Below are 13,279 nucleotides of genomic sequence, written 5' to 3' on the forward strand. Positions count from 1 at the left end.
TTTCCAATCATCTGTGTCCTCCCTACCCTAGTTGGATCGCAGAGTTTCGAGCTCGCACCTTCCTGATTCACGCGGGTGCCGGTGGTGGGGAATCACAGAAGGTTCGGGCTCAAGTTTACAATACGACTTCAGATTTCCGGAGGGAAAAATAGCGAATTCGACTTTCTCTTTTAGAAAACAACCCGACCTCCACTCCACTAAGCGGCGCCCTCGGCCGCGGTCTGTGAGCCGATCGTCGGCCTTCTGCGCAAAGGCCACACCGACACCTTCCCCGACGCGTTGTGAGCCGGTGCGATGGGCGGCAGGCTGACCCGCATGCTTAGCAAGTTTAACGTGGAGAACCGAGCGTACCGGGAAATCAGCAAGAGCAAACCCAGACCTGCCCCGCACCACCCCGCCGCAGCAGCGCCGGATTGTGAGTTCAGCGGGCGCAAACGCGCTGCCGGATCGTACAGTTATCACTCTTTGCTTTCTACTGCAGAGGGGCTGGATTAAAGGAAATTTGGGGAAAGGGAAGAAACCAGGCGCCGTCCCGCCACGGAATATCCCCGGGCAGCCCCGCGGCAGGGAACGACTGTTGCATTGCGTCCATAAAGAGCAAAGGGCTTCCTTTCCCATTGCATCTAAGGGAGCACGGCCTTGGGAGCAAATCTTGCAAAGGAAGGGGATATTCGTAGTCAGGCTTTGTCCTTTAAACGAAACCGGTCGTGGGGTGGGGGCGGAGGCTGCACAAACAAAAAGTAACCGCGATTTTCGAGGGCAAGGGCGCTGGTGACATTGAGGCGACCCCTCGTTCCGCTCCCGTTTTGGAAACCGCGCTCGCGCGTTTATTCTGCGTCCTGCATTTGGAAGGACCGATTGTTTGACTTTAGCAGCTGCCGCATGCGCGTCTGCGGTAATGAGCAGAAGCTAGGAACGCAGTTAAGGGGCAAGGATGCCCAGACAGAGCTTGGACATAGCAATAGGAGTAGAACTTAGATTTAACACTTCACGGTGTTTTACAGCCTTCTCTAAGCGGTTTACAGAATCAGCCTATTTTCCCCAACAATCTGGATCCTCATTTTTACCCACCTCTGAAGGATGGAAGCCTGAGTCAACCTTGAGCCTGGTGAGATTTGAACTGCCGAATGCTGGCAGTCAACAGAAGTAGCCTGCAGTACTGCATTCTAACTACTGTACCACCACTGCTCTATGAAAGTCTTCCGGTTCCATCAGTACAGACGTAAATATACAAATGATTGAACAATACATCCTTTTTACTCCCCCCTGGCTGCCTTTCTTTACTCGAAATAGCCCTGTTGCAAAATACAAAATTATGGCTTCTGTAAAGAAGCAGATAGAGGTAGTCCTTGACAGTTCGTTTAGTGACTTCTCGAAGTTGCAACGGCACTGAAAAGAGTGACTTATGACCATTTTTCACACTTAGGATTGTTGAAGGGTCCCTATGGTCATGTGATCCAAATTCGGATGCTTGGCAAGTGACTCATATTTATGACAGTTGCAATGTACTGGGGTCATGTGATCACCTTTTGCGACCTTCTGACAACCAACGTCAACAGGGAAACTAGATTCACTTAACAATCATGTTATTTATTAACAACTACAGCCACTTAACAATTGTGGCAAGAAAGGTTGTAAAATGGGGCAAAACTCACTTAACAAATGTCTCACTCAGCAGCAAGACATTTGGGGTTCAAGTCAAGGACTACCTGTAATGTTCTTTTCAGCTCCAGACAGATCAGCTAACACAGAACACACTTAGTCCTGCTTTCTTTAACTGATTAAAGAAGCCACAATCAGTTAATTTATGCAATGTGCTAAAGTAAAACCAGAGAAATTATATTAGGAGTGACCTGGGTGATTAACCATTTTTCAGGGCTGGAATACATGCCATCAACTCTACCCACCCACAATTCACTTGAAAACAACTTCTACCTATCTTTTCCTACCGTCAGTAATGTTTTCTGATTTGTGTTGGCACAAGTGGTGCTGTCCAGTTTATCCGTTGCAGTTAATTTCATTGTAGTGCAAACGCTATTGTGCGCCTCTTTGACCATTGGTCAATGCCCTGGTGGCCATTTGTCTTGGGTAGCTAGGCCTGTCCCCTTCTGAAGAGACTTGGATGGTGAACCTCTGGATTCCCCCCCTTTATCTTAGACCAGTGAAATTGGACATTTTATTTCTGGTTGTTCACTGTGAATCAGGGATATGGTGGTTCCTTCTTTTCCACTCTAGGTGAAATTAACAAAGGTTTTGTTGTTTTCTTTTAGAAACTTACATGACAGGAATTGATAAGAGCATGGTGGTCTGTTAGTAGAAGTCTAATGTCCCCAAAGAGCCATCCAAGGAAAGAAATTAGTGCCTTGGTGGGAGGCGTAAAGAAGGCAAGTCTACCAATTAAAGGGCCATTGCCAGTGTAACATAGCCAAAGCAGAACAGGTTGAAATCTAGAAGGAGATTCCTCATACCAGCTTCATTTCCAATCAGTTTACACATAGGAGTCAAGCAGCTTAGGGCTAGGGTATGAGGGCATCTTTAGGAAATTGAAAGACCCAGGCCAGGAAATCTCCCAAGCTATATTAATTTCAGTGGGCACCATCCTGTTACAGTCCGAGCATATGTTCTTCAGCTGAAATCCACTAAAAGCAGTAGAGTAGAAGACTTCTAATTTCCATTCAGCCACAACGTTCACAAGCTAAATAATAATCTCTTAGCTAAACATGTCTGAAAATGTAGCACTTAAAACTAAATGGGAAGTCAGTAAAATGGATAGAAAAAGAATATAGTATACTGAGGAGGAATTAGGAATATAATTTCTTTCCTAAGGTGACAGGCCTGCTTAACTTCATAGAAAATCCTCTTTGTCCCTTGTCTTCCATGTCTCCATTATATTGTACAATGACAGAGCTCACGCATTAAATGGTTCTAGCCCAAGTTAGAGGAATAATTGCTTTCAGGTTTTAAGAGCAGAGGCTATTTCAAATGCAGTTCAGTAGCCTGAATGTGTGTGCTTGTGTAGTGTGTGTCTGTGTTTGTAAATGCACATACTTTTTGTTTATGATTTCATTTAGAACTGTACTGTGGACTCTATCGTGCTTTCTGGGCTTGGTTGTCAGACATTTTATTAACCTACTAGGTAACATTATCAGTGCTACTGAGAGTGGTGTTTGTTTTCTATTTATATACAGTAGCTTGCCCTGCCAGTATTGGTGAGGATGTTTTTTCCTTAGTAGTTCCTTGATTAGGGTATTATTTTATGCTTGCTTGATGGTTTGTAAGGTATTGATCTCTGCTTATCTGGATATTGGCTGCTGAAGAGGATGTGTTCTGGTCTTTTTGTTTCAAGGAACTATTAAGGAGACAACAGTCAAGCAGAAAACAATATCCTATTCAAGAAACTATCCAGGAGAAAACCACAGCCCCACTAACCCCCTGGCAAGACAAGCTACCATATATAAATGAGGAGCAAACCCCACACTTACTAGCACTGATAAGTTACCTAGTTGGATAATGAAAGTTCTGCAGGTAAACAGCCAAGCTCAGAGACCACCAAGGACTCTATGGTTCAGCTCTTAGCTACATATATTTCTCTTCCATTGGAACTGTGCCATTTTGTTCTAAAAATGTAAAATTATGGTTTTTATGTTTATTTTCTTCAGGGTCTGCCAGTTTCCAAGAAGAGATAAAGAAAAAAGATGAAAAGCTTCTTACTTTATTAAAGGATGTCTATGTTGATTCCAGTGATCCAGGCTTGCAAGTGAGTTACAGAGTCTTGAAATGCACACACACACACACACATTGATAATTCAGTTTTACATAGCATACTGGGGACAAAAGAAGTGTCAGGGTTTTTCATGATACAGTCCAACTAGTCTTTGCTTTCTTACATTGATTTGTTACCCATATCAGTACAAGCCAGTGCCTGATATTTTTTTCAGCTTATGAATACAATTAATCTCTTATACATTTCCCATTCTCAGTGACATTTATCTAATAAATGCAAGGATCTGTCTATGTAAATCCCTTTCACAGATTTCCCAAATGTCTTTTTTATTCCACCTGCTCAGAATTCTGTTTTGCCTTTATTTTGGTAATGCACTGCAAATGTATCAAAATTCCTGATAATTTGAAGACGCTCACGGGTGGTCCTTGACTTACAACCATTTATTTAGCGATCGTTTGAAGTTACAAGAGCACTGAAAAAAGTGATTTGGCACTTAGACTGTTATACCATCCCCGTGGTCATGTGATCAAAATTTGAGCTCTTGGCAGCTGGCATGTATTATGGTGGTTGCAGCATCCTGAGATAGCAATAGCACTTCGACTTATATACCGCTCCATAGTGCTTTACAGTGCTCTCTGAGCGGTTTACAATATCAGCCTATTGCCCCCAATAATCTGAGCCCTCATTTGATCAACCTCAGAAGGCTGGGTCAACCTTGAGCCCCATCAGGATCAAACTCTGGACTGTGGGCAGTTAGCCTGCAATACTTCATTCTACCGCTGCGCCAGTGGTGGGATTCAAATTACTTTACTAACGGTTCTGTGAGCATAGCTTGGTGGGTGTGACTGTAAAATCTCCAGTCAGAGGTGGTATTTGCCGATTCTACGAACTACTCAAAATTTCCACTACTGGTTCTCCAGAACTGGTCAGAACCTGCTGAATACCACCTCTGCGCTGCGCCAACAGGGCACCTAGGTTACAAATGGCGATCATGTGATCTCCGTTTGTAATCTTTCCAGCCAGATTCCAACAAGCAAAATCAATGTGGGAAGCTGGATTCTCTTGACAACGGCAGTGAGGCACTTAACTGTGGCAAAAACGGGTCCTAAAATTGGATGGGACTCTCTTAAACAACCCTTTGTATAGCAAAGGAAATGCTGGCCCCAATTGTACTCGTAAGTCGGGAGTATACCTGTATTCAAAAGTATGCACTTCTGAATAACTTATTTGTATTTGGAATCTGACATTAAGGTGCTTATAGATGTCCAAATAACAGGGAGATTATTCAGAAATGATGTTAGCTGTGTTTGATAGGGCTTCCTCTCTTAATTTCTAAGATAATTGATGTTGACTTTAATATAAGAGAAATAAATGGGCCTGCGGGATAAGTCTCATGCATTTGGCGAACAAGCTAGGTTCAGGCCTTATAGACAACTTCTCAGAGTTTAGAAGTTAGAAAGAAATGCTGAAGGTTGTCCTGCTTGGAGATGCCCTCCTTTTTCTTTTTTCTTCTTTGCCTGCCTCTGGCAGCTTGCTCTACTTTCTGTCCCAGATCTTTCTTTGCCTCCTTGTTTCTGTTCATCTCTCCCCCTCTCCTCCATTCACTGTAGTTGCAGAGATTCAGATCTTTAGTCTGAATTTTAATATTTCATGAGGTTATATGAAAAAAGACCATGGCTATGTTTGCTATCATTGCTGTCCTCCTCTATCCTTTTGCAGTATTTTAACTCTCCAGCATTGCTTATTTTAAATTTCAATTGACTATTGGTAGTGTCAAAATGTAAAACCCAGTAAGGGAAACAAATGGCAGCAAAACAAAGAATGATCTGTTCATATTGACAAACCAGTTGTCCAATATAAGACAATTATATGTCTTATGTTGTCCAATATAAGAGATTCATAGCTGGTCTTTTTTTCAGTAGTCTCCTCCAAGCAGTCCCTGTGCTTAGCTTTTTCATAGCAATTCAAACTCTCAAGCAAGAACAGACAATCTCTTAGCATATCAGTTTGTAAAATTCCTTGTGTTTTGATGCTATAAAATAGGTCGTCAGCTCAGCCTAATTTCAAAAATCCTCTGCAAGGAATCAGTTTAGAAAAAGCTGTCTTTCTTCTGGCAGTCCACTAGATGGAGATAAAAAGAGAGAGAGAAGAATCGCTCTTTCGTTTCTGGTCCCTCCCCAGCCTGCAATTTTGACTTGCAAGGGGGGGCATTATCCTACAGGGCCTGCATGTGAGGCTGCAGCATTTCTTAACCTGACTGACTTTTAAGATGTCTGGGCTTCAACTCCCAGAATTCCCCAGCTTGCTGAAATCACATATCTTAAAAGTTGCCAAGGTTGAGAAAACTTTTTGGTTTTTTGCTCAACAATCAATTGCTTGGCCTCAGTTACCAAAACTAAAGCTCTGAGGCTAATCCTAAGTAGGCCACTTACAATTTTCTACGATTCCTGAAAAGATAATGAAATGTATAAAATATATTTTTCTCAGGATTTTTAGATCATTTATTTTTCAGGAAAGATGCATCTCTGGGGTTATGTCTTTTATCCTATGTGTTAATGGGCAAAGCCTTTTGTCATTTAGGTTACCCAAAGAACAAATGTTCATTGGGAATGTTTTCATCAATAATCATTTAGAAATAAGATACTGAGGATATCTTGACAGGCCGCAACATTTGGCCAAAACCAATTGGTTGAAATGTAAAAGTAATCAGGCTTACATTTAGAAACCATGAAATTAAGTAGGGTTGCTATAACTGGCACTGGATCCTACATCTAGAGATTTCCATTTAGATAATGTGAGAAATCAAATGTTAAACTAAAAGGGCTTGGGCCTAAGCCAGCAGGGCTGTTTTAGGTTCTTAATTTTTTTCTAATTTTGCACTGATATCATTTTCCTCCTTAAACGCTCCAGATAGCTTAACATCTAGGCCTCCCCTCATTTTAGACTCAAAACAATCTTGTGACGTTTTACAGACAAGAGAGAATGTCTGGCCCAGAGCCACCCACTGGATCCTATAGCTGAGGGAAAATTTGAATTATAGTCAAGAAGAAATAATATTGAGGAAGAAAAGGAAGAACTGCTAGCAAAATAACAGTTGGGTAACAGAAACCTGAGTCCAGAATAGAATTGTAACCTGAGGAAGCATCTCAGACAAGCCGCCACCCCCCAACTCCCACCCCAGTTCTCATGAAGATAAAGGGAGGGGAAAGACATTGACAGGGAAAGGGATTTTTAAAACCTTTGGAAAATTTAAAAAGTAACAAGCCACTGTATAGCAAACCAGACTATTATTCTATTTGGCTTGAATTTTGTCTTTAACTGATAGCAGCCACATTTTGGGTTTCAGGATTCGAGCTTGCTAGTAATCATAGATATGAATCTAGGATGTTGTACATTTAAAAAAACAAGTAATGTTCTAATGTAATATTTTTCCAAATACTCCTGAAGTATTTCCAATTCTTTAAACAGCCAGAATGACAAGGATTACAACCAGACACTTCTTTTAAATGGGAAACCAGGTAGACTCATAAGAGAAGAATACCGGTAGATTAATTTAGGTAGTCCTCACTTAGCATTAATTCAGCAACCATTTAGAGTTATGACAGCACTAAATGGGGGGTGGTGTGTGTGTCTTATAAGTGATCCGTGAATTGCAATTATCAGGGCATCCCTGTGACAATTTGGGCACTTGGGAAACAGCTCAGAATTATGAGACCTGCACAGGGGTGGGATTCCATCGATATAACAACCGGTTCAGTGATTGCCCGTGTTCGCTCCAAATGCGTGCTCCGCATTTAAAAAAGGCAAGCCCATATTTATATTCAACTGCAGCCTCTGTGAAGAAAACAGCTGAGGCACGGCAAACTGCTCTGCCACGCGAATCAGCTGTGCTCTAAACAAAGGCATAAAGCACAGGAAAGAGCAGAGGTGGGCAGGCAGGCCTACTTCCTTGTCAGAGCAAACCAGTTCGGAGTAAGCTGAACATCAGAACAAGGGGTTCACCTGAACCAGTCCAAACGGTAGAATCCCACCCCTGGACCTGCAGCATCCCATAGGCATGTGATTGCCATTTGTGACCTTCCCTGCCAACTTCTCACAAACAAAGTCAATGGGAAACTGGCAGGAAGTCGCAAGTCACTCTCATCCCTGCCAATTTTCACCCTCACCAATTTTTCTCCCAAGAAGTCTCTGGGCAGCATGTGGAGAGCACCTACAATGCCTGACTGCATTCTCTAGTGCCAATCCCAGCACCTGTCCACCCTGCCCATCCTGCACTCCACCTATGGGACCTTCCTGCCAGCCTACTTATCTGGAACAAAGTTTCAGCAGCATAAGCAGGCATCTCTTGATTCCTGCCTTTTTCCACGATGCGGTCTTGTGAGGTCCTTTGTTATTGATCTACACAGCCCTGGCTTAACAATGACAATCTCTATTACCATTGCAGTCATGATACATTCTGCTTTATGACTGCATTACTTAGCAATGGAGATTCCAGTTCCAATTATCATTATAACCCAAAGATTACCTGTAGTTCATAACTTCATTACAGGTGGTTATATGAAAAATAAATGCCTTAATATAGAAATAGAACATTGACTAACATATTTCTAATGGTTTATTTATTTTTTACTTTTTTTCTCTCCTAGAGGAAAAAAAAAGGGAGAAATCTCCCACATAAGCAGGAGGATTACAGGCCGGTAATAGATGGACAGTTCAATTATCTGGACATTCAGACTGTTCCCAAAGGCAAAGTCTTGATAGAAGAAGCCTTGACTCTTCTCAACAACCATCAGCGCTCTCCAGAGACATGGACTGCTGAGAAAATAGCAGAGAAATATTCTTTAGAACTGAAGGATGTGAATAACCTTTTAACATTCTTCATCCCATTTGTAATGGATTTCCTTCCTTACAAAGACTCAAAAACCCTGGACTCCAAATAAAAATTTCAAACACAACTCTAGAGGGTTTGTCAGTATTCAACCATAATTACATACCTGTAGGAATTCTTCCTCCCCCATCAATCAAACATATGCATTTTCAATAGTGTCTGCATTTTCTTTAGCACATCTATAATCAGCAAACCAACCTGATGATGGAGCTATGAAGTGCCAGGTGGGGGAGATGTGCCCACAGCCAATTATGCAGTTTTCTTAAATATTCTAAAAATGTTGGCTGCCTCATGGATGATATATTGCAAAGCATGTGTTCATTACTCAGAATCAGACAATAAAAGTGCAGGTTCTTTGCACCTGATTCAGCTGGAGCTCTGCAGAAGCTTTTGACCTAATAACATTCTGCAAATAGCTTTCAAAACAGATTCGTATCTTCCTTATGATAAATTGCCATTGCATATCTGTAGTTCTCATATTTGATCAACAAAGGAGTATGCATACAAGATTAAATTTAAGGATGGCATTCTTTTAATTTTGAGTTTATTACCCGTGTTAGAAACAAAGACAGTTTGAGGCAAATGCTGTTTTTCCCATGTTTCAGTGACTTGATCCTAATTCTAGTTATTCTTCCTTAGTACCTTGTTTCAGTTTAATATTCTATTGTTAATTATTGGCACCATTCCATGAAATCTGTCTTAGCTGCTAAGCTTGCTTTAGCCTCTCAGTGAAGGCCTATAATTGATAACTATTAAAGGTTCAGCATTTAATGACTGTGTGGAAATACAGCTTTTCTCCTTTCAGTTCTAATACATTTGTTCTAGCTACTTAACTTTTTTTGGCTGTTGTTTATAATTGGAGCAAACTTCCTGGTGAGACTTGGGGAGAAGGAAATGTGAGGGGACAGGATTGATTATTTGAGCCACCTATTGTATTTTATCCAAGTTCTCAGCTTTGCTTGGGCAAATAGAACAACTAAAAGCAAATCCCTATAGGTATAGATGTTGCATTTTTTTTCTATAGGAAGATAGTGGGATCTGAATCCAAATCTTCCCTGGATTGATGCACATTATGTGTCTTTAGTCCCTATTAGCAACAGAAATGGAAGGTTGATGAAAATTTTCTCAGTCCGTAGGGGAGTGTTTGGAAAGCGTCACCTCTGCTTTGACTTGTGTGGCCCTGGGGATGCTTTCTCTGAGGTTACTATTTGCAAACAATACCCTGTATCATAACATTGACTCTAAACTGACTAGTGAATTGCTCTTGGAGGTTCTCTTGAGGAGAAAGTGTTCATCAGGTGGCAGAAAAAGACAAGTCTTTTATCTAGAAGAATCTGAAGAAGAAGAGAGAGAAAACTCAGCTAGATTGGTTAAAATACTCCAAGAAACTGAAACCTGGATCTAGGTAGGTATACCTTGAGCAAAAGCAGATTAAGATGCAATTTATGGATTCCAAAATGTAAATATCCAGTTTCTGCTCATAGAACTTGTGACTTTTTTCATTAGCACTTCTGGTGTCACATGCAAGTTAATCAAAAATAGATACCACATTAGAACTGATACATAAAACCCTGATTTCTAATGGGAATTAGCTATATTATTGTGTTATCCTGTTGCAGCCAAACCCAAAAAGCATCTTCAATTTCATTATGGCATAGACGAGTATTGATTAGAATCTGTTTCTTCAGAGGAAGTAGTGTTATCCTGAATTAGTAAGCAGTGTGGAATGAAGAATGAGATTAGAGAGAAATTCTACCCAAAACCCAGCAGCAGAATGGTTTTGTTGAAATTTAAAACTTATGTAAAATACATCTTTGGTGATAAATGACAAAGATTTACTGTAACAGCTTTACCTGATAATAAATTAATTTCAACTTAGAATGAGCTCGTTATCTTAGGTGAGCCTATAGACCAGTGTTTCTTAATTTTGGCAACTTCTAGAAATATGGACTTCAACAACCAGAATTCCCCAGCTAGCCAGAAGTTGAAGCCCACCAGAATTCCCCAGCTAGCCAGAAGTTGAAGCTCACACATCTTAAAAAGGCCAAGGACACTGCTAGGGACACTGGGGCAATATGCTGACTTTGTAAACCACTTAGAGAGGGCTGTAAAGCACTATAAAGTGGTATATAAGTCTAAGTGCTATTGCTACTGCTGTATAATTTAATCATATCACACTAAGCCAAGCAGGATCAGAATTGCCTATCTTGGGACAAGAGATGGTAGCAATGCCAAGGCTGTAGCATGGACTTTTAACATTAATTATCAACAACTGGATGGCAGTGGGTTAAAAAACTGAATTCATAAGGTCTTTAAAGAAAAGTAGGATATAAACCCAGTACATAGGTACAATTCATGCAAACATCACTGGATGGTATACAGTATTCTGATGATGGGCTCTCTGTGCTCTTCAGTGGTGGTCAGTAGGAGAGCTAAAAAAAAAAACAAAGAATCAGGATTGGAAAGTCAGTGGGAAACATGCTGATCTCCCCATATGTTGTTGATAGATAACCAGGCTGTGCAAAACAGTCAAAAGAAGCATTTTGCAAGGCAAGTTAGCACAAATGAAGTCCTGTGTCTTGCAAGGCTCACCTGGCTGATTTCAAAAGCTGTTCCCCGTTGTCTCCACATCTACTGCAGGGAATATTTCCACTGAGACTGCCTTCCAGGAAAAGGGCTGTCAAAGCAGCCACAAAGGCCTTGCAAGGGACACAGCTGGTTTAAGCTCTTGTTTGACTTTCAGAATTACGGAGTTTGAAGCCCTGTGTCCACGTTCCAGGCCTTTGTCCCTTTTGGGGATCCTATAGCCTCATTTACTAAAATTCAGGGATGTAGTTTTCCACCATTTTGAGCCAGGTCTCTTACAAAGATGTAGTGTTTGCTTAGATAACTTAAACAGATCCCAAGCACCATACAAAAATCCAAGAAACCCAAAGCCTACACAGGCAGTCTTCAAGTTACAATTTTATTTTATCATCCATTTGAAAGTTGCAACAACACTGGAAAAAAAATGACTTAGGACCAATCTTCATGCCTATGATCATCACAGCATCTCTATGGTCACATTTGGTTGCTTGGCAACCAGTATGTATTCGCGACAACTGCAATGACCGCATGTGATCGCCATTTGCAATTTTCCCAGCTGGATGACCTTGGGTTGATCACTTTCTGTCAGCCCAAGGAATGAGCCAATGGCAAATCACTTCTGGAAAACCTGGCCAAGAAAACAGTGTGGACTTTTCCAGACAGTATTTGAAAAACGTACATGACTGAATGGAAGAAACAATATTTGCCGTGATGTTTTTATGGCTACTTATCCATTGTAATATTACTTGTTTCCAAGACCCCTAATGCAAATTGTGTGCTTGCATTGAGGTTCTTGGAAATCAAAAGCATTCAGAATCTATAGCTAAGAACTTTAAAATAGAGTTCTCTAAGAGTTCTGAAATGAAGCTGAAATTCTCAAAAGGAGAGAGAGAGAGAGAGAGAGAGAGAACAAAAGCTCTAATCCGTCTCAAATTGGGTTGGCAATAATTGGACATCTTCCCTGTGAACTGTTTCTATAATTGGAAATGTGAGGAAGAGCAACATGCAGCAACATGCAGTTCTAAACAACAGCTGCCCCAGAAATGATAAAAATAGTGGCAGTGACTTTTTTTAGGATTTGAATGGAAATTAAGTTCCTTCCCCATAAGTAGGCTTAGTGGAATTCATTAGAGATCCTGTCTGTACCTTCTGAAATGAAATGAAAATGCCAAGATTCTAAACAACATGATTGAAATATACATTCATCTTTCACCTTCTTGACAGTAATGAGATCTATTATAACTTTTAAGAAAGAGTTATAGCCATAGGCAAGATAAATGAACGTATGATTTGCACTTGAAAGAAGGCCTGTTTTTGTGTGTAGTTTAGACAATTATTTGAGTGTTTAGTCATCTATTTGAGTCCTGAATCAATGGAATGAATACTCCGCCAATTTAATGAAGCAATTTCCTTACTGCAGGATATCTATAGCAAAACTAGAGGATTCATAGTTGGTAACTACAAATTTATTTGTGTGCCTCTTTGCTGTCTACAGGCAATTCATTTCCACACAGCATGGAAAAATTGCAACATTTTGCAGCAGTACTGGAAGCCATAAACCAGTAGCTCTTATTTCCATGCCTTCATAAACAGCCAGTCAGAAAAGCCCAATTTATCACAAGACATGTTGCTTTTCAACCACCATGGGATGGGGAGACAGAATAATGAAGGCAAGAGGCTGGGTCCTGACACCAGGCCCATTATGATGGAGAACTCATCCATGAAAAGCCATCAATGGAAAAGAATCCAATGATCCTTTATTATTAATAAAGCTAGCATGTTACAGTTATGCTTCCTGGATTTAGAGCAGGGGTCTCTAATCTTGACAGAACTGAGGAATTCTGGGAGTTGAAGTCCATCAGTCTTAAAGTTGCCAAGATCGGAGGCCCCTGATTTAGAGGGAAAAGAACCACAGGATTGCAAAGTTCTTACATAGAAGAAAGCTGTAAGAAAAGGTAGGTTATGCATGGGCATATGCCTAAAGGATATAAAAACCAAAGGGCCTGATAATTATACAATTGATAAGGGGAACAGATGATAATAAAAATGAGATGGGAAATCACCTTTGAAGGGAGAATTGG

General features: G+C 40.8%; 1 protein-coding gene across 1 annotated transcript; it reads left to right on the top strand.

Moving 5' to 3' along the window:
* The first annotated feature begins 220 nt into the window (after window positions 1–220).
* Window positions 221–9,118, top strand: NDUFAF4 (NADH:ubiquinone oxidoreductase complex assembly factor 4). Its single transcript, XM_026666587.2, has 3 exons — window positions 221–415; window positions 3,660–3,757; window positions 8,371–9,118. Exons 1-3 carry the CDS (start codon window positions 295–297, stop codon window positions 8,662–8,664), a joined length of 513 nt encoding a protein of 170 aa, XP_026522372.1. The 5' UTR covers window positions 221–294; the 3' UTR covers window positions 8,665–9,118.
* Window positions 9,119–13,279: the final 4,161 nt, after the last annotated feature.

Source organism: Notechis scutatus, chromosome 1, assembly GCF_049901735.1.
Source record: "Notechis scutatus isolate UNSWTSFEM ecotype Mainland chromosome 1, rNotScu1.2, whole genome shotgun sequence".
Classification (NCBI taxonomy): Eukaryota; Metazoa; Chordata; class Lepidosauria; order Squamata; family Elapidae; genus Notechis; species Notechis scutatus.